The 19,368-nt window shown below is 41.7% G+C and overlaps 1 protein-coding gene across 1 annotated transcript; it reads right to left on the reverse strand.

Moving 5' to 3' along the window:
- Positions 1-408: 408 nt before the first annotated feature.
- Positions 409-15,483, reverse strand: LOC134570996 (uncharacterized). The gene is made up of 9 exons (XM_063429027.1): positions 15,379-15,483; positions 14,263-14,293; positions 13,461-13,522; positions 12,592-12,705; positions 6,065-6,118; positions 4,520-4,570; positions 2,914-2,997; positions 2,210-2,392; positions 409-1,428 (listed from the first exon to the last, which is right to left on the reverse strand). The coding sequence occupies exons 1-9, from the start codon at positions 15,404-15,406 to the stop codon at positions 1,388-1,390; spliced, it is 648 nt and encodes a 215-aa protein (XP_063285097.1). The 5' UTR covers positions 15,407-15,483; the 3' UTR covers positions 409-1,387.
- Positions 15,484-19,368: the final 3,885 nt, after the last annotated feature.

Raw genomic sequence — 19,368 nt, forward strand, 5'->3', positions numbered from 1 at the left:
TATAGTCTCCAGATCATTAAATAACGGCCTCAGGTGTCACAGGAAACACGGTGAACATCTACAGTTGTGATGGTGGCTAGATTTGGCGATTAAGGGTAATTCACGTACAAATTAAATTATCAGGAATGCAAAGCAAATTCGAATTTTGGCCCCAAATACTCCAACTCAAAACAATATGGATACATTTTGAAATTCACTTTGCATTTCCAAAAATTCAGCTTTTACTGAATAATCCTATAGACTGTAAGCTCATTTGAGCAGGGTCCTCTTCAACCTATTATTCCTGTAAGTTTTCTTGTAATTGTCTTATTTATTGTTACATCCCCCCCCTCTCAAAATATTGTAAAGCGCTACGGAATCTGTTGGCGCTATATAAATGGCAATAATAATAATAATAATAATAATAACCCTGAAGGCCGAGTTCTTTTAATCCACCCTGGAGATGTATTGTTGAGGTGTGACCTTCAAGCACCAAAGAGTAAGGCAAAACAAAACGTGTTCCATCGGCCATTTCACTGGAAATACATAAAAGACTTCAGGCAAAAAAACAAACAAACAGTTTGATGTGCAAATTCCTCCAGAACCAAAGTTGTTTGACCAGTGTCTGTGTCTTGCACACTCTAGAATAGACCTCACTTTATGGAGTCCATGTGTTACGAATGCTAGACGTGGATGATGTTCATAACTTAGCAGGTTCTAGAATGTGGCTAGTTTCACAATGTCCAAGTTTAGCCAGTTCTAGAATTGGTGTAGCTTCAAGGCTTTCATGTTTTTAGGTGCTTGTATTGAAATAAATTCACTGTACCAAGTTCCACCAAGTTGAATGCTTAAAGTAGACTAATATAGGGCCACATCTTGTTACATACTCTGTGGTTGAAGAAGCCAAGCTCGGTATAATCCTGAAATTATATAGACTGACGGGAGCTGAAAAGCAAGAATGAGACATACTGTAATGCCCAGAATTGGAGTGTTTTGATTTAAATAAACCCAATTTTAGGGATTGGTAACTCATGTGTTACATCTTCAGAGGATCATTACGTTCTTCAAGACATATTTGGTGGAGTTCTAGAATTCTAGACTGAATATTTTTCATATCGAGAAAATCAGTCAAGGTGATATTTCGCAGAATCCATCACAGAAATCTCTCATTTAAAGATACTCTGTCCAATAAAAATGAGTTTTCCAAACCTGCCAGCAAGGTTGGGGCGAGATCTACAGATATTTTTTAGTAATGTACCATAGAGCGATTTTGTGCCTATGTGACCAGCTGTACGGACCAAGTCTTCAATTCTCCACAAAGAACCTGGCCCATATTGTAAAGGATCTGCAGATACAATCCATTCTTCCAAGCTGGATAACATCCCATATATATCTCGGGCTACCTCTTCTATAACCTGTGGCTTTCATAAGAGAGGTAGAAATCTCCATCTATGAAGAGAAATATAGAAATATCAGCAACGTTCTGTCAGACATTTCCCAAGCTTTCTCTATGGCAGATTATTTGGAAATAGCACAAATCAGACTGTAGTTTAATACTAAGAACCAATAACATGCAAGGCATTTAAGGAAATGGTTTATTGTAGAGTAATTGTAAAATCAGTGCTACCCTGCAGGATGGACTCTATTTATAGAAGACCCCCTTCCTCAAAGGGAAAGCCTGGTCACTTGGAATGCAACACTAGATGACTGTGAGATGACTTAATCCAACAGAGCGTTTGTAAAACTGGCTCCAGTTTAAAAAATAAAATGTGTTGAGCTAGGAGAATGGGTACACCAGTGAACCCCAAGCTGTAGGTTTTGGAGAACTTAGAGTTGGGGAGTTAGTGTTTGGTTAGGGGGTTCCTGCCTTCAAGGTGCTGCACATGCTAATGCTCTGACCCTCCGCCAGGTTTGGCCCACTCAGTCTTCACATTGCTCAATGAAGCAGAGTGCCAGGTTGTGATGTCATTTCCCAGAACTTTACCACTTCTCACCCTGATGGTGCAATATACAGAGGTCTGTGCCAGATGGTCACAGACCACTGCTTCTGTTTTAGATTACCGAATAACTACTCCGCCTAATGCTACAGGAAATGAAAGTGGAATGGCTGGGGTCATTCATTTAGAAAAAATTGTAAACATTTCTGCGGACTCCTATGTGGAAAGCCGTGGTTTAAACTGATAACCTCTCAAACTATAAGAAACAGATTAAAGAGACATCCCACACGTACTCTCTTGTGTAAGGTCTTGAGTGGTCGGGGATCGATTCCAACTTGCTAGTATGGCGGCCAGTTTTTCAGCTACCTTGCTGTCCTCCCTGGTGGGACTCAGATCCTCTGCCTTGTTAAGGGAGACCGTGGAGTGGTTTGCCTGAGCATACACTGGAGCTTGCATGTTCTCATAGGAATCAGCATCTGGAATTGAAATGCACTTTACGTTAATCAAATCCTTTACCCTCCATCAAAAGAGGTCTAGAGGTCAACTTTAATGGATAATACTCATAATACATGAACCCAGTGATATCAGTGCCCTGTAGTATGCAGTTCTCCATATAGATAAAGCGACGTTCCAGACCTGCCCCCATGTCTATTGCATTGTATAGAGAATGCTGGAAAAATATGACAAACGATAACATTATTACAAATTAAATAAAACGATACCAACCTTTGAAATCATTTTAAAATGGGCTATTGTTAATCTCATGACCTACAGGCCCAGGTGTGATACAGAGGGTTAACATACAGAATGCTGCAATCATTTTGTTTCTTTGCTTCTTGGGACGCTATACAGAATTTGGCATAAAATACATGTAATAATTTGGGCCAAAGGCCATAAAATGCCGAAATCTGTATTGATGCCTGGAGCTCCCACAGTTACACTTTATGTATAATTCACCCCTCAACAGAACTAGGTCGAACAAGGAACCCCGTCTCACCTTCTTCCTGAGCTTCAGTGTGAATCTGTTCCTCTTCTGTCCTTATGCCGGTGGAGCCCATCATATCCTCATAAGACTGGGAGCCTGTGAGAGGATGAAAGGTCAGTCTGAGTTCCTGTGTAATAAACTGGAATGTGAATCAATCAGTCTGTTTGCCTCCATGTTTCTGGAGATCATAGAATTCTAAACGGAATGTCATAAACCCACAATGCAATGCCTGACTGGGATATGTACCCTCTTCTATTTCAAGATCCTTGCAGTCTTTGCTCATGATATTCAGGGACATTTCAGCTGATCTCCATCATATGAGATATTATTGCATGTGAGTCTATCACAGAGCTCCGCAACAATAACATTCACAGTAATGTGCAGTGTGTATGAGTGTATTGCAGAGCTCCACACCAATAAAACTCCCAGTAATGTGTCTGAGTGTATAGCAGAGCTCCACAGCAATAATACTCCCAGTAATGTATCTGAGTGTATAACAGAGCTCCATAGTAATAATACTCCCAGTAATGTGTCTGAGTGTATAACAGAGCTCCACATCAGTAATACTCCCAGTAATGTGTCTAAGTGTATAACAGAGCTCCACACCAATAAAACTCCCAGTAATGTGTCTGAGTGTATATCAGAGCTCCACAGCAATAATACTCCCAGTAATGTGTCTGAGTGTATAACAGAGCTCCATAGTAATAATACTCCCAGTAATGTGTCTGAGTGTATAACAGAGCTCCACATCAGTAATACTCACAGTAATGTGTCTGAGTGTTTAAAAGAGCTCCACAGCAATAATACTCCCAGTAATGTGTCTAAGTGTATAACAGAGCTCCACACCAATAAAACTCCCAGTAATGTGTCTGAGTGTATAACAGAGCTCCACAGCAATAATACTCCCAGTAATGTGTCTGAGTGTATAACAGAGCTCCACAGCAATAATACTCCCAGTAATGTGTCTGAGTGTATAACAGAGCTCCACAGTAATAATACTCCCAGTAATGTTTCTGAGTGTATAACAGAGCTCCACAGCAATAAAACTCCCAGTAATGTGTCTGAGTGTATAACAGAGCTCCACAGCAATAATACTCCCAGTAATGTATCTGAGTGTATAACAGAGCTCCATAGTAATAATACTCCCAGTAATGTGTCTGAGTGTATAACAGAGCTCCACATCAGTAATACTCCCAGTAATGTTTCTGAGTGTATTGCAGAGCTCCACACCAATAAAACTCCCAGTAATGTGTCTGAGTGTATAACAGAGCTCCACAGCAATAATACTCCCAGTAATGTGTCTGAGTGTATAACAGAGCTCCACAGCAATAATACTCCCAGTAATGTGTCTGAGTGTATTGCAGAGCTCCACACCAATAAAACTCCCAGTAATGTGTCTGAGTGTATAACAGAGCTCCACAGCAATAATACTCCCAGTAATGTGCAGGGTGTACCTTAGTTCGGGTTTATTGATATCTCTATTGAAGCATGGGATGTTGGTGAGTTTTGACGTCAGTGTTGAGAAGCATTGCTGTAAGTATCTGGCGTGTCGGTGGAGTAATTAAATAAACGTCCGGCCTCTGTGAATACAGTAAATCTCAATGCTCTCTAAACTTACCATCCGACGGGTCTTTTATTTCTTCCTTTGCGTTCTCGTACTCTTCTTCTTCTGAAATAAGTTGAAGTACAGCTACCGGTATTTCAACAATTATTCCATCTCGCTCTATATTAACCTCTCTCACTCCATATTAACCCTCTCTCGCTCCGTATTACCCTCTCTCGCTCTGTATTACCCTTTCTCGCTCTGTATTACCCTCTCTCGCTCTGTATTACCCTCTCTCGCTCCATATTACCCTCTCTCGCTCCGTATTAGCCTCTCTCGCTCCGTATTACCCTCTCTCGCTCTGTATTACCCTCTCTCGCTCTGTATTACCCTCTCTCGCTCTGTATTACCCTTTCTCGCTCTGTATTACCCTCTCTCGCTCTATATTACCCTCTCTCGCTCTGTATTACCCTCTCTCGCTCTGTATTACCCTCTCTCGCTCTGTATTACCCTCTCTCGCTCTATATTACCCTCTCTCGCTCCGTATTACCCTCTCTCACTCCGTATTACCCTCTCTCGCTCTGTATTACCCTCTCTCGCTCTATATTACCCTCTCTCGCTCTGTATTACCCTCTCTCGCTCTATATTACCCTCTCTTGCTCTGTATTACCCTCTCTCACTCTGTATTACCCTCTCTCGCTCTGTATTACCCTCTCTCACTCTGTATTACCCTCTCTCGCTCTGTATTACCCTCTCTGTATTACCCTTTCTCACTCTGTATTACCCTCTCTCGCTCTATATTACCCTCTCTCACTCCATATTACCCCTCTCTCGCTCTGTATTACCCTCTCTCGCTCTATATTACCCTCTCTAGCTCTGTATTACCCTCTCTAGCTCTGTATTACCCTCTCTCACTCCATATTACCCTCTCTCACTCTGTATTACCCTCTCTCGCTCTATACTACCCCTTTCTCACTCTGTATTACTCCTCTCTCGCTCTGTATTACCCTTTCTCGCTCCATATTACCCCTCTCTAGCTCTGTATTACCCTCTCTCACTCTGTATTACCCTCTCTCGCTCCGTATTACCCTCTCTCGCTCCGTATTACCCTCTCTCGCTCCGTATTACCCTCTCTCGCTTCGTATTACCCTCTCTCGCTTCGTATTACCCTCTCTCGCTTCGTATTACCCTCTCTCGCTTCGTATTACCCCTCTCTCGCTTCGTATTACCCCTCTCTCGCTTCGTATTACCCCTCTCTCGCTTCGTATTACCCCTCTCTCGCTCCGTAGTACCCTCTCTCACTCTGTATTACGCTTTCTCACTCTGTATTACCCTCTCTCGCTCTATATTACCCTCTCTCGCTCTGTATTACCCTCTCTCACTCCGTATTACCCTCTCTCGCTCTGTATTACCCTCTCTCACTCTGTATTACCCTCTCTCGCTCTGTATTACCCTCTCTCGCTCTATATTACCCTCTCTCGCTCCGTATTACCCTCTCTCACTCTGTATTACCCTCTCTTGCTCTGTATTACCCCTCTCTCGCTCTGTATTACCCCTCCACCCTATCTATAAGCCTGTTATTGATTATGTGCTTCCATACCAGCCCCGTCTCCTTCTCACCTTCCGACACGTGATCCACTTCAATGTCGTTCGGTTCTAGATATGAATCCCCATCTGGAAGGAGAGATTGTTAATTAGATTCATACAATTAATATTCCACCTTGCTAGCGCTAAGTGGCGAGAACCATCTCACATTTTACAGATCCATATCTATCTGGCCCTAGCAGGATTAACACTGCTATTGTCCTGCATGGAGGGTTTGATGTTCTATTATATATACACAATGTATCTGCAATGTTATCACTTTGTAATAACCCATGCCCCTTACTCTGAGGATCTGCCCATTCACCCCGAGTCTTATTAACAGCATGAAAAAGCTAAAGGGTATTCAGCGCTAAGCAATAACTGGAACAGTCCAAACGGTAGCTAACTCACTGGAGCCGGGGTCTATCGTCCCATCCACAAACAGATGAAAGTACAAGCAGTGGTGCAGAGCCTACTCCTTGTACTTATTAACAGCACGTCTTAATAATAGACTGACTGGACAACAGCAGCTCCAGTGCTAATACAGAGATATCCCAATACAGAGAAATGCTCGCACACACCTAGTTGTAGGTTTGCCGGGTCCATCATGTTTTTGACACAAAGTGCTGCCCTTTGGCACATAGTCACCCATGTCTCCCAAGCTCGTATTGCCATCCCCAGCTCAGCTTTTTATCCTTCTCTACCCAATCCCCGGCAGATTTTTCTTCTTCAACTCTCCCTCATTTTTCACATATTTTATTTCACAGCATTTTCCGCCATTCCCTTCCACGTTTCCACTTGTCCAGCCAGGAAGGAAGTGTACGGGGAACTCTTTAATGTGTATGGATGTGAGGGTGTGTGGCAACTATTGTCGATCTAATGTAAATAGGAGGAAAAGATGTGGTAGAAGGGCACTGGGCACGGTCCTTTCTCAGGTCTCCAAGCTTCATTCTCCCCCAGCATAAGTGAATGGGTGACATCACACATCAGTTGGAGAAGAAACCTGAGCGTGTATACAGTCTATACTCAGACTGGACATTTTTCTAAACCAACCCTGGAGTCTGACGTGCCCAATAGCTCAAACTCCGCAGTCACTCCTGTCTGTTAGCTGCCAATCATTATTAACCAGTAAGCAGTCTGTGTTCTGCTAAGAAAGAAGAGGAGGGAGGGAAACTGAAAATAGGCACAGCACAGGTTTTTGTAACAAAATTAGTTCTCTTTTTAAGGCACTAAAATATCAGTCTAAGCCTACTGACAGCTGGTAAAATTATTATTTTTTTCTCGGAAAAATGTTGCAGATATCGTATGGCGGCTCACTGCCCCTGTGTCCCTACAGATGATCCAATACTGTTTACTGCATAAGGGGAAAAAAATGCCTTGACCATTTGTAATGACAACCCAGTGAATAAATGGCAGCTTGGTGAATAGAAGTCTGGCAGGCACGTCAAAATGTCGCTGGCCTACAACTCCCATAATAATCATCTTATCCTAGACTGGTAATAAATTATGGGAAGTGGGGTTGTTTGACACTTCTGGTCTATGGGGAAAGGGTTAAACTTGCTGTGCCCAGTCGACATAGGGAATCCTGGCTACTGAGAGGACCATGAGATCCAAATGCCAACTGCAATGACCAACTTGCCATGTGTTGATCAAGTAAACACGATGTTACTACCCTTCTATCTATAACATAGCTCTACCTTCCCCTGCACGGTGCAGACAGTTCTTTTCCACAGTATTCTTAGGGGTTATTTATAAATACAGATGACCTGGGTATTCCCGTGTGCTGTAACATGGTTGTATTAACAAAAGCTCATTAGAATAATAAGCTCCACATAGGAATTAGGGACAGCACCATTTCTTACACTCTATATTTGTTTTTTTTTGCCTTAAAACCACAAACGTTTGGTTTTGTATCCGAAGCGTGACTGTCAAAAAAACATGATGGAGAACAGAAGAGGAATTGAAAACAATATAATTACTGGAAGCAAAACTCAGTCAGTGCGAGAAATACTGGCCTGTATTTGTGTTTGTTACTGTATGTGTGCTTTTCATTATGTGTTTGCAATTTTCTGTACGCTTGTTACTATGTGTGTGCTTTCCAGTGTTTCTTCCTCTTCTCATTAACCCCTTAAGGACCAAACTTCTGGAATAAAAGGTAATCATGACATGTCACACATGTCATGTGTCCTTAAGGGGTTAATTACTTTATTTTTTCTAATAAAATTTTAATGAGCTTTTTTTTTTTTTTAACTATCAGTCTCAAGATAAAAAAACAGATCCACGTCGAGAGTCAATACAGCAGTAAAGGGAACATGGAAAGACTGTCCACAAAGGAAAAAATAAACCTGACACAATGTTAACATACTAAACATAAATTAATTTGAAAAAAAAAAAACATTGACCCTGGAATTTAAATATCCAAATGTATTCTTTGGTACATTGAAAGGATTACAACGAGGGTGTAAAAAATCAAGTCATTGAGCAAGTACCTTATAACGCTGGGCGAGTGGGGAATTGGGCAGCAAAACCTCAGGATAACAACTGGTTCCCAGGGGTTCCTCTCCCACAGTCTCCTGGGGCGCCACGTGAGCAAATATGTGTGCGTGGAAAGTGGAATAGCTAAAGTGATGTTGCAACAATGACTTGAAATTTTCGGGCTCCACTGGGAGTAACCACAGAGTCTAAATGGCTAGATAGGTTTTAGTGCGTCACGAGGAGCTGAATATCATCTCCTCCATGCATTGAAACCATAGCATTGAAAAGGATGTGTTTGTTTTCAGTAAAGCTTGGCTACATTACAAAATTACATGTTTATCGACTTTATAAGATGATTGAGTGGTCCTATGGTGAAGTAAAATGGGAGCAGATAGGAACGGGGGTGGAGGGGAGAGGGAGGTAACAGAAAATGTCAGAGTTAGTAGCTTTTTGTGTATTTGGTATTGTATGTGCGCTTCCTGTGTTTGTTATGATTTTTACTGTTTTTACTGTTTGAGTGTTTTTGTTGTGTTTTTGTTTCTGTATATTATTATGACATGTTTCATTTTGTTTCCACTCTGATGGTGTACATTTTGTGTAGAATAGGGGCTGTGGGGGTGAGATTGTTTTATTATTATATAATTATTGATAATATAAGTTCTTTCCCCCTCCCCCAGCAGGCAGCAGGTCCTCTCCCTCTTTCGTGAGCTCTGGCATGTTTGTCACATCGGAGTACCCAGCGGCAACGCTCTGACGGCCTACTACGCTGTAGTCTCATGGGCCCCCTCTTTGTCATGCAAGAGCGAGATAATAGTGACCTGGGGGATATATAGTTGCACTCGCTATATCTACACTGCTCAAAAAAATAAAGGGAACACAAAAATAACACATCCTAGATCTGAATTAATTAAATATTCTTCTGAAATACTTTGTTCATTACATAGTTGACAACAAAATCACACAAAAATAAAAAAATGGAAATCATATTTTTCAACCCATGGAGGTCTGGATTTGGAGTCACACTCAAAATTAAAGTGGAAAAACACACTACGGGTTAATCCAACTTTGATGTAATGTCCTTAAATCAAGTCAAAATCAAGTCAAAAAAACAGTAGTGTGTGTGGCCTCCACGTGCCTGTATGACCTCCCTACAATGCCTGTCCATGCTCCTTATGAGGTGGCGAATGGTCTCCTGAGGGATCTCCTCACAGACCTGGACTAAAGCATCTGCCAACTCCTGGACAGTCTGTGGTGCAACGTGACGCTGGTGGATGGAGCGAGACATGATGTTCCAGATGTGCTCAGTTGGATTCAGGTCTGGGGAACGGGCAGGCCAGTCCATAGCATCAATGCCTTCGTCTTGCAGGAACTGCTGACACACTCCAGCCACATGCGGTCTAGTATTGTCTTGGATTAGGAGGAACCCAGGGCCAACCGCACCAGCATATGGTCTTACAACGGGTCTGAGGATCTCATCTCGGTACCTAATGGCAGTCAGGCTACCTCTGGCAAGCACATGGACGGCTGTGTGGCCCCCCAAAGAAATGCCACCCCACACCATTACTGGCCCACTGCCAAACCTGTCATGCTGGAGGATGTTGCAGGCAGCAGAACGTTCTCCACGGCGTCTCCAGACTCTGTCACGTCTGTCCTATGTGCTCAGTGTGAACCTGCTTTCATCTGTGAAGAGCACAGGGCGACAGTGGCGAATTTGCCAATCTTGGTGTTCTCTGGCAAATGCCAAACGTCCTGCACGGTGTTGGGCTGTAAGCACAACCCCCACCTGTGGACGTACTACCCTCATGGAGTCTGTTTCTGACCGTTTGAGCAGACACATGCACATTTGTGGCCTGCTGGAGGTCATTTTGCAGGGCTCTGGCAGTGCTCCTCCTGTTCCTCCTTGCACAAAGGCGGAGGTAGCAGTCCTGCTGCTGGGTTGTTGCCCTCCTACGGTCTCCTCCATGTCTCTTGATGTACTGGCCTGTCTCCTGGTAGCGCCTCCATGCTCTGGACACTACGCTGACAGACACAGCAAACCATCTTGCCACAGCTCGCATTGATGTGCCATCCTGGGTGAGCTGCACTACCTGAGCCACTTGTGTGGGTTGTAGTCTCCGTCTCATGCTACCACTAGAGTGAAAGCACCGCCAGCATTCAAAAGTGACCAAAACATCAGCCAGGAAGCATAGGAACTGAGAAGTGGTCTGTGGTCACCACCTGCAGAACCACTCCTTTATTGAGTGGTGTCTTGCTAATTGCCTATAATTTCCACCTGTTGTCTATCCCATTTGCACAACAGCATGTGAAATTGATTGTCACTCAGTGTTGCTTCCTAAGTGGACAGTTTGATTTCACAGAAGTGTGATTGACTTGGAGTTACATTGTGTTGTTTACGTGTTCCCTTTATTTTTTTGAGCAGTGTATATATATATATATGCACAGTAGGAGTGTAGGCCCCCGGGCAGCCGGAGCCCCATACAATTCTATCAGCTGTACCCCTTAGGTGGTGACCTTGGTCAAAAAAGCCAAACTGGACAAATTCAGCTATGCTTCCAGCTACTCCGGACTTAAATTTGAAATTCACCTTGAATTCACTTTGGATTCTTACTTTCCTGAATAACCCTAATACTACCGGTAACAGCAGGCTAGGCTACAGACCTTCCAGCATTTTAACTGGCTGTAGAGGAGAACCTTCAATTTAGAGGAGAGCTTTGGTTAGGGCTTTACCAAGCATATTAGATAATCTTACCATAGATAAAAGCTTTGTAAACAAGCTTCGTTTTACAAGAGACGTAAAAAATATTATCAGGAGAATATGTGAATATCGGATGCACACTTTATAAAGTATTGGGATTATTTGAAAAAATTGTAAAATGGGCCTTTGAAAACTATTATAGTTCATCAGCCTTATCAAAGAGTTAGACCAACCACCATGACCACTTCTACTTTCAGAAGTGGTCATTGTGGTACGGGTTTGTATGTGCAGCGTTTTAGCTTGAATCACTATGCATACAGAATAATCTGCACTTTTGATGCACCCCCGGCACACTTCGAGGTGTCCACATGGTGCACCTGAGGAAGGTGCGTACATGAATGCACCGAAACGCGCGTCAGGTTTTTCATCCTTTGGGCACTTATCACTTGCACCCACCACTTGGTGAGGTCTATGTCTATGGAGTTTACTATTCATTTTTTCTGGCTCCTTTATCTGTCTTAGTTAGATTATCAGCGAGAGAGATCTATTGATATTCCTTTACTAACTACTCTACCTTATTGCTGGTTATTGATATGCATACTTATCTATTGCTTACCATTCTTTTGATATCCTGTCTCCTATTTTGTACTATATAGAGGATCCAAGCAACACTTGCTAGCAGTGCATTGGTAATATTTCAGTAACTCTCTTATGCACACAGAGACAATTTAACCATCGCAACCCTGGTTTCCTTTATAACTGATTGATTCTATGTATATGTATGCTTTATACTAATAGGCCTGCACAATAAAGTCTTCTGACTCTAAGCATCATACAGGTTAAGATGTGTATACCGGTAATTATTTATTTGATATTGAAGTAGCCTTATAAGACTAGTGGATATATATTTATATGTAAGTTCTTCGTTGTTTCATTGTTCTGTACCCTTCTCTATATCTTATATATATATATTGAGTATTTACTATTTTTGATAGAATACTTACCTAATTTCCAGATTGGCACTTACCCACATTGTGTGGATTAAGTGCGCGTTTGTATATTGGTGTTATAGTTCATCAGCCTTATCAAAGAGTTAGTCCAACCACTATGACCATTTCTACTTTCAGAAGTCGTCATTGTGGTACGGTTTTGTATGTGCAGCGTTTTAGCTGGAATCACTATGCATACAGAATAATCTGCACTTTTGTGCCAGCCAGGACTAGATGCACCCCCAGCACACGTGACTTCAATTCTGTTCACACAGCGCCCTTGTAACAGAAGTAATATACTGCAAGGGGACGCCTACATCTCTTATCCCTCCATCCCTCCCTGCCTGCATTCATTCATAGGAATTCAGTTTTTTTTTTCAAATTCCCTCCCTGAAAATACTCACCCACAGATGGATCCAAGAATGAACTTGCAGCTGAGTTTCGATCTTTCTTAATCTCCTTCACGGAAAGTTCAGTAAAATTCAGATACATAGTGTCTGCTGGCTTCACGTCAGCATCTGTTTGGAACATACATACACGGTAACTGCAATATAGCTACAAAAGACACGGCATGGATTTATAACATCAAACTGTATCATTGCACAAACAAAGAACTCCGGTGTCCTATGCATAAAAGAAACAAAAATAAAAATAGGGACATAGCTGCATAAATAGGGTTTCTTCCAGGGTAGTCACCTAACGCGTTTCGCACAGCATGGCACTTAATTCTATTGCCTAATGCAGCACGAAATGCGTTAGGTGATTAGCCTTGGAGAAACGCTGGGATTACCCTGGGAGAAACGCTTTTGATTTATGCTGCTATGTCCCTATTTTTCTTTTTTTTACAACTTTAATAAATGGTATGTTTTACTAAATTCATGAACCATGGGCTATTTTTTATTAAAAATATTGCTATATGTGTTTGCTGGCCTATCCACCCTTGTGCCACATCTGCAAGTTTTTCGCAAAGTACAACAAAAGGCAGAGCTTCAGTCAGCTTGTGCCCACCTCGTTAACCTATCAGCCATCAGTGGCATTGGCTGATGGGAAGAGGCAACTTGCTGCATGATACATGATGGTATTTCATTGACGCTGCCCTGACGGCTTCTCCTGCCTGGAACTGAAGACCAGCATACAGCGGTGTCATTGCCAAGATTTAGAAAGGAAGCGTAGATTTCTAGCCCTTTCCCTGGCTTGCGTTTGTTTGTAAATAAGTCCCTATAATTTGGCCTACCTGCCATGTATATAAGGGGCCGGCGCGTACCGCACTTACCTTGCACAGGGTTTGGGCTGTCCATATATAGATTCCTAGTAGCGCTGCTGGCCTTATAGAATCTGTAGAATGGAAAAATAGAATGGGGCTTATTTAGAATTAGGGTGGGCAATAAACAATCCACACGTTAACATTAATAGTTAAAGTGGACCTGTTGTTTTTGTTTTTTTCCCTTTGGTTTTCCTTTCCTGATGCCCCCTGATTATCAATGATTATAATTACACTCTCCCATTGCCACTTGCTTTTATTTATATTTGTTATCTCGATTTCCATGTGCCAGATCTTAATACCTGGGCACAGCCATTTTGTTCCCCTATGCCCACTATGTCTGCTGTTTCCCTACTGTGGGATTGATTGTACTGGTGGATTGTGGGTAAATTTGATTGGCAACGAAACAAAATCTCACTTTGTGCTCGGCCTATTGTCAAGTTTTGTCAAAGTGACAGCTGTATATAATGAAACGTGGTCCCTAATTTAGTTTATGTATTTTCTAAAAAAAAAAATAAAGTATAGTGCTCAGGCCAAAAAAGTGAGAATGTAGGTGCAGGATAGAGGGAAACAAACTGAGCAGTGTTACGTGAGGGAGCTGGGGTGGTCCAGGGCACACTCAGTAGTATGGTCTGCCAAATTCACTCACATGATGGGTAGTCCATTGGTACATAATGTGAGGAAGTCTAACTAAAAAAAAGGGATACTTAGGAACCCCTCTCAATTTGGGGATAGCAGTCTGAAAGGCCATTCTTACCCCAACCTCCTCCCCCCATTATGAATCGATGTAAGCATCAAATGTAGCACTGATTACCTGGCTTTCTGGTTCTTCTGTGATCTCCTCTCTAAAACATGAACGAAAAAGAAAAATATATTGTAGATACAGTATTGCGCACCAAGACGAACGTGGAGAAAAAATATGCAGAAACACAGCTTTGTACGGACAATAATAAACATATAAGACACCGACAAAAGAAAACACATAGAAATGCAGCTTTTTTTGGGGGGGGGGGTCATCAAAAAATGCAACACTGCTTGGACAGGAGACATTCAATTTATCTTTTGGGACTACATTATATAATTGATCAACCGCCTCATCCCCAGCACCACATGCACGGCTAGGGGGGCTTTAGGGGCTGATGAAGTCCCAGGTGTGGGTATCGTTAGCTCCGGATCTCTAAAGATGGTGAAGGGAGCAGGAAGATATAAGTGTTTAAAATGTTTTTAAAAATGTTAATTTTACATCAGGCAGATGCATCTCATAGCCAAGATCTATTATAAAAATAAATATAAATTGGGTCATTCTTTGAATAGACGGGATGGGGCTGCTGGGGAGCAGAACCTTTCTGCACACCCCTTTATTAATTCGGTAACGTGGTGATGGAGACAGGTCATAATGTAGCTCTACCTCTCTGTTAGTGCAGTTTACCTTTTTTGGAACTTAGCAATGTCCTCCCTGGTTTAAATGTATAGTGGAATGTTCCATAATTATAGAAGACTGGCAATGGTCTTGCTTTAAGTAAACATACCGCATAGTGCACACACCTAACACACAAACAGACAAATACAAACGCAAAAATAAACAAAACAAGTCATCCAGATTGAGACTGGGCGGGAAAACCACAGGTTGGTGGAACATTGTCTGACTAGTCTGACTGCATACTATCCCATACTTTCCATTGTATATTAGATTTTAAGAGCGATTGCAAAGCTCAAAATGCAGCAAGGAAAGGAACTAGCCAGAGGATAAACGCGTCCTGTATACTTGGCCACCAATTCGAAACGCCTTCCGCAGCCATATCTTATAGTGATCCACTACCAAGTAACAGCTAAAGAGCAAAATACAACACGTGACAGAGAAATAAGCTAAATACGCTGACAGAGACACCACCGCAAACACAGAACATTTAGCCACAATGTATACACGCACTGCGCCTCTCGCACATGTAGATGCTCATCGCGACGATGCCAAATCCTAGATAAACCAGAACAGAAACCACGATAATCCAATATTTGTTGTTCAGAAATATCTCAAAACCTGTCAGGAGACACAGGACAGAAGGTGTGTGTTTAGTAAGCAAACTAGGGCGCCAGCCAGAATACAGAGGTTTGTTTGGGAGGGCCTATACGGACTAAAGCCCCAGATATGTGACTCGGTCTGGAAAACTTGATGCATTATGTCGTTTTAACCAGGAAGCAGCTGGTCGAAGCAGCATACTACTAGAGTAATAAGTGGTAGGACATGGAGGAGACAAGGAAATAGTTCAAATGGGGAGACAGATACAAGGGTTTTTATAGGAGCTGAGGAGGGGGCCGGGGTTGTCAGGAAGATGGGGAGAGACATGAGACAATAAAATAACAGGATTGCGGATGAGGGATATAGGACGCACAGGTAAAGGATTTTGTTGAGGATTGGCCTGGGATGCAGATTGAGGGAGATGTCATTGCATGGGCTAAAGCCCCAGGAACGTAGCAATTCCCCAGCCAGAATAACACTTTATGGAGGACTGAGTTTGCCATTTGTGAATGCCAGACTGTGCGCCATTGATATCGATATTAAAATAGCACCTCCAAGACAGTGTGTTATAAAAACAATGGATCATTGCGGAGATGTAGCCGTGGTGCCTCAATCATTATTAGATAACGTAATCACAGCTCCGGTCGTAATAATGGCATTAAAGCGTGGTGTACCCCACATTCTCACTCCTTTCCTCTCTTAGTGTAGGGGTACCAGAGCCGGTCATTCCCTATCCTAACATGGATGCTGTACATTGGACTCTATCTCCCATGACTCTCAGCCAGAAGAGTTACATTCCACAGAAACCTGATACTGAGGGAATGGAGGGGCCCACTTACACAGACCCCCTGCACCCTATATCACTGACGCTAACCTTTAGTATGGTCTCAGCAGACATACCCTAGCAACAGTGTTAAAAATTTTGCTGTTATGAATGATGCCATAATGCGGCTGCTGTCACAGGAGTGCAGAATGTGTGTGTAATATAGAGTGTACTGCGTGTAATATAAAGTGTACTGCAAGTGCAATATAGGCTGTGACTGTGTGTAATATAGAGTGTGACTGTGCATAATATAGAATGTGCAGTGTGTGTAATATAGGGTGTGACTGTGTATAATATATAGTGTGAATGTGTGCAATATAGACTGTGTCTGTGCCTAATATAGAGTGTACTGCGTGTAATATAAAGTGTACTGCAAGTGCAATATAGGGTGTGACTGTGTGTAATATAGAATGTGCAGTGTGTGTAATATAGGGTGTGACTGTGTATAATATATAGTGTGAATGTGTGCAATATAGACTGTGTCTGTGCCTAATATAGAATGTGCTGTGTGTAATATAAAGTGTACTGCAAGTGCAATATAGGGTGTGACTGTGTGTAATATAGAGTGTGACTGTGTGTAATATAGAATGTGCAGTGTGTGTAATATAGGGTGTGACTGTGTATAATATATAGTGTGAATGTGTGCAATATAGACTGTGTCTGTGCCTAATATAGAATGTGCTGTGTGTAATATAAAGTGTACTGCAAGTGCAATATAGGGTGTGACTGTGTGTAATATAGAGTGTGACTGTGTGTAATATAGAATGTGCAGTGTGTGTAATATAGGGTGTGACTGTGTATAATATATAGTGTGAATGTGTGCAATATAGACTGTGTCTGTGCCTAATATAGAATGTGCTGTGTGTAATATAAAGTGTACTGCAAGTGCAATATAGGGTGTGACTGTGTGTAATATAGAGTGTGACTGTGTGTAATATAGAATGTGCAGTGTGTGTAATATAGGGTGTGACTGTGTGCAATATAGACTGTATCTGTGCCTAATATAGAATGTGCTGTGTGTATAATACACGCTGTGGCTGTGTGTGTTATATAGGGTGTACTGTGAGTGTAATATAGGGTGTGACTGCGTGTAATACAGAGTGTGACTGTGTGTGTAATATAGAGTGTACTGTGAGTATAATAGAGAGTGTGACTGTGTGTAAAATAGAGTGTGACTGTGTGTAATATAGAATTCTCTGTGTGTAATATAGAGTGCGCTGTGTGTAATATAGAGTTTGCTGTGTGTAATATAGAGTGGGACTGTGTGTAATATAGGGTGTGACTGTGTGTAATATAGAATGCTCTTTGTGTAAAATAGAGTTTGCTGTGTGTAATATAGAGTGGGACAGTGTGTAATATAGCATGCTCTGTGTGTGTACTATATAGAGTGCTCTGTGTGTGTAATATAGGGTGTGACTGTGTAATATTGAGTGTGACTGTGTGTAATATAGGGTGTGACTGTGTGTAATATAGAGTGCTCTGTGTGTGTAATATAGAATGCGTAGTGTGTGTAATATAGAATGCGTAGTGTGTGTAATATAGAATTCTCTGTGTGTAATATTGAGTGCGCTGTGTGTAATATAGAGTGGGACTGTGTGTAATATAGGGTGTGACTGTGTGTAATATAGAATGCTCTTTGTGTAAAATAGAGTTTGCTGTGTGTAATATAGAGTGGGACAGTGTGTAAAATAGAGTGTGGCCGTGTGTAATATAGCATGCTCTGTGTGTGTAATATATAGAGTGCTCTGTGTGTGTAATATAGGGTGTGACTGTGTAATATAGAGTGTGACTGTGTGTAATATAGGGTGTGACTGTGTCTAATATAGAGTGCTCTGTGTGTGTAATATAGAATGCGTAGTGTGTGTAATATAGGGTGTGACTGTGTATATATAGTGTGAGACTGTGTGTAATATAGGGTGTGACTGTGTGTAATATAGAGTGCTCTGTGTGTGTAATATTGGATGTGACTGTGTGTAATATAGAGTGCTCTGTGTGTCTAATATAGAGTGCTCTGTGTGTGTAATATAGGGTGTGACTGTGTTATATAGAATGCTCTGTGTGTGTAATATAGGGTGTGACTGTGTGTAATATAGAGTGCTCTGTGTGTGTAATATAGAATGCGTAGTGTGTGTAATATAGGGTGTGACTGTGTAATATAGAGTGTGACTGTGTCTAATATAGAGTGCTCTGTGTGTGTAATATAGGGTGTGACTGTGTTATATAGAATGCTCTGTGTGTGTAATATAGGGTGTGACTGTGTGTAATATAGAGTGCTCTGTGTGTGTAATATAGAATGCGTAGTGTGTGTAATATAGGGTGTGACTGTGTAATATAGAGTGTGACTGTGTGTAATATAGAGTGCTCTGTGTGTGTAATATAGAATGTGTAGTGTGTGTAATATAAAGAGTGCTCTGTGTGTGTAATATAGAGTGCTCTGTGTGTGTAATATAGAATGTGTAGTGTGTGTAATATATAGAGTGCTCTGTGTGTGTAATATAGAGTGCTCTGTGTGTGTAATATAGAATGCTCTGTGTGCGTTATATATAGAGTGCTCTGTGTGTGTGTTATATATAGAGTGCCCTATGTGTGTAATATAGAGTGCTCTGTGTGTGTAATATAGGGTGTGACTCTGTGTAATATAGAATGCTCTGTGTGTGTTATATATAGAGTGCCCTATGTGTGTAATATAGAGTGCTCTGTGTGTGTGTAATATAGGGTGTGACTGTGTGTAATATAGAGTGCTCTGTGTGTGTAATATAGAATGCGTAGTGTGTGTAATATATAGAGTGCTCTGTGTGTAATATAGGGTGTGACTCTGTGTAATATAGAGTGCTCTGTGTGTGTAATATAAAGTGCTCTGTGTGTGTAATATCAAATGCTCTGTGTGTGTTATATATAGAGGGCTCTGTGTGTGTGTTATATATAGAGTGCCCTATGTGTGTAATATAGAGTCCTCTGTGTGTGTAATATAGGGTGTGACTCTGTGTAATATAGAATGCTCTCTGTGTGTTTTATATAGAGTGCCCTATGTGTGTAATATAGAGTGCTCTGTGTGTGCAATATATAGAGTGCTCTGTGTG

Source organism: Pelobates fuscus, chromosome 8 (assembly GCF_036172605.1).
Source record: "Pelobates fuscus isolate aPelFus1 chromosome 8, aPelFus1.pri, whole genome shotgun sequence".
NCBI classification, from domain to species: Eukaryota; Metazoa; Chordata; class Amphibia; order Anura; family Pelobatidae; genus Pelobates; species Pelobates fuscus.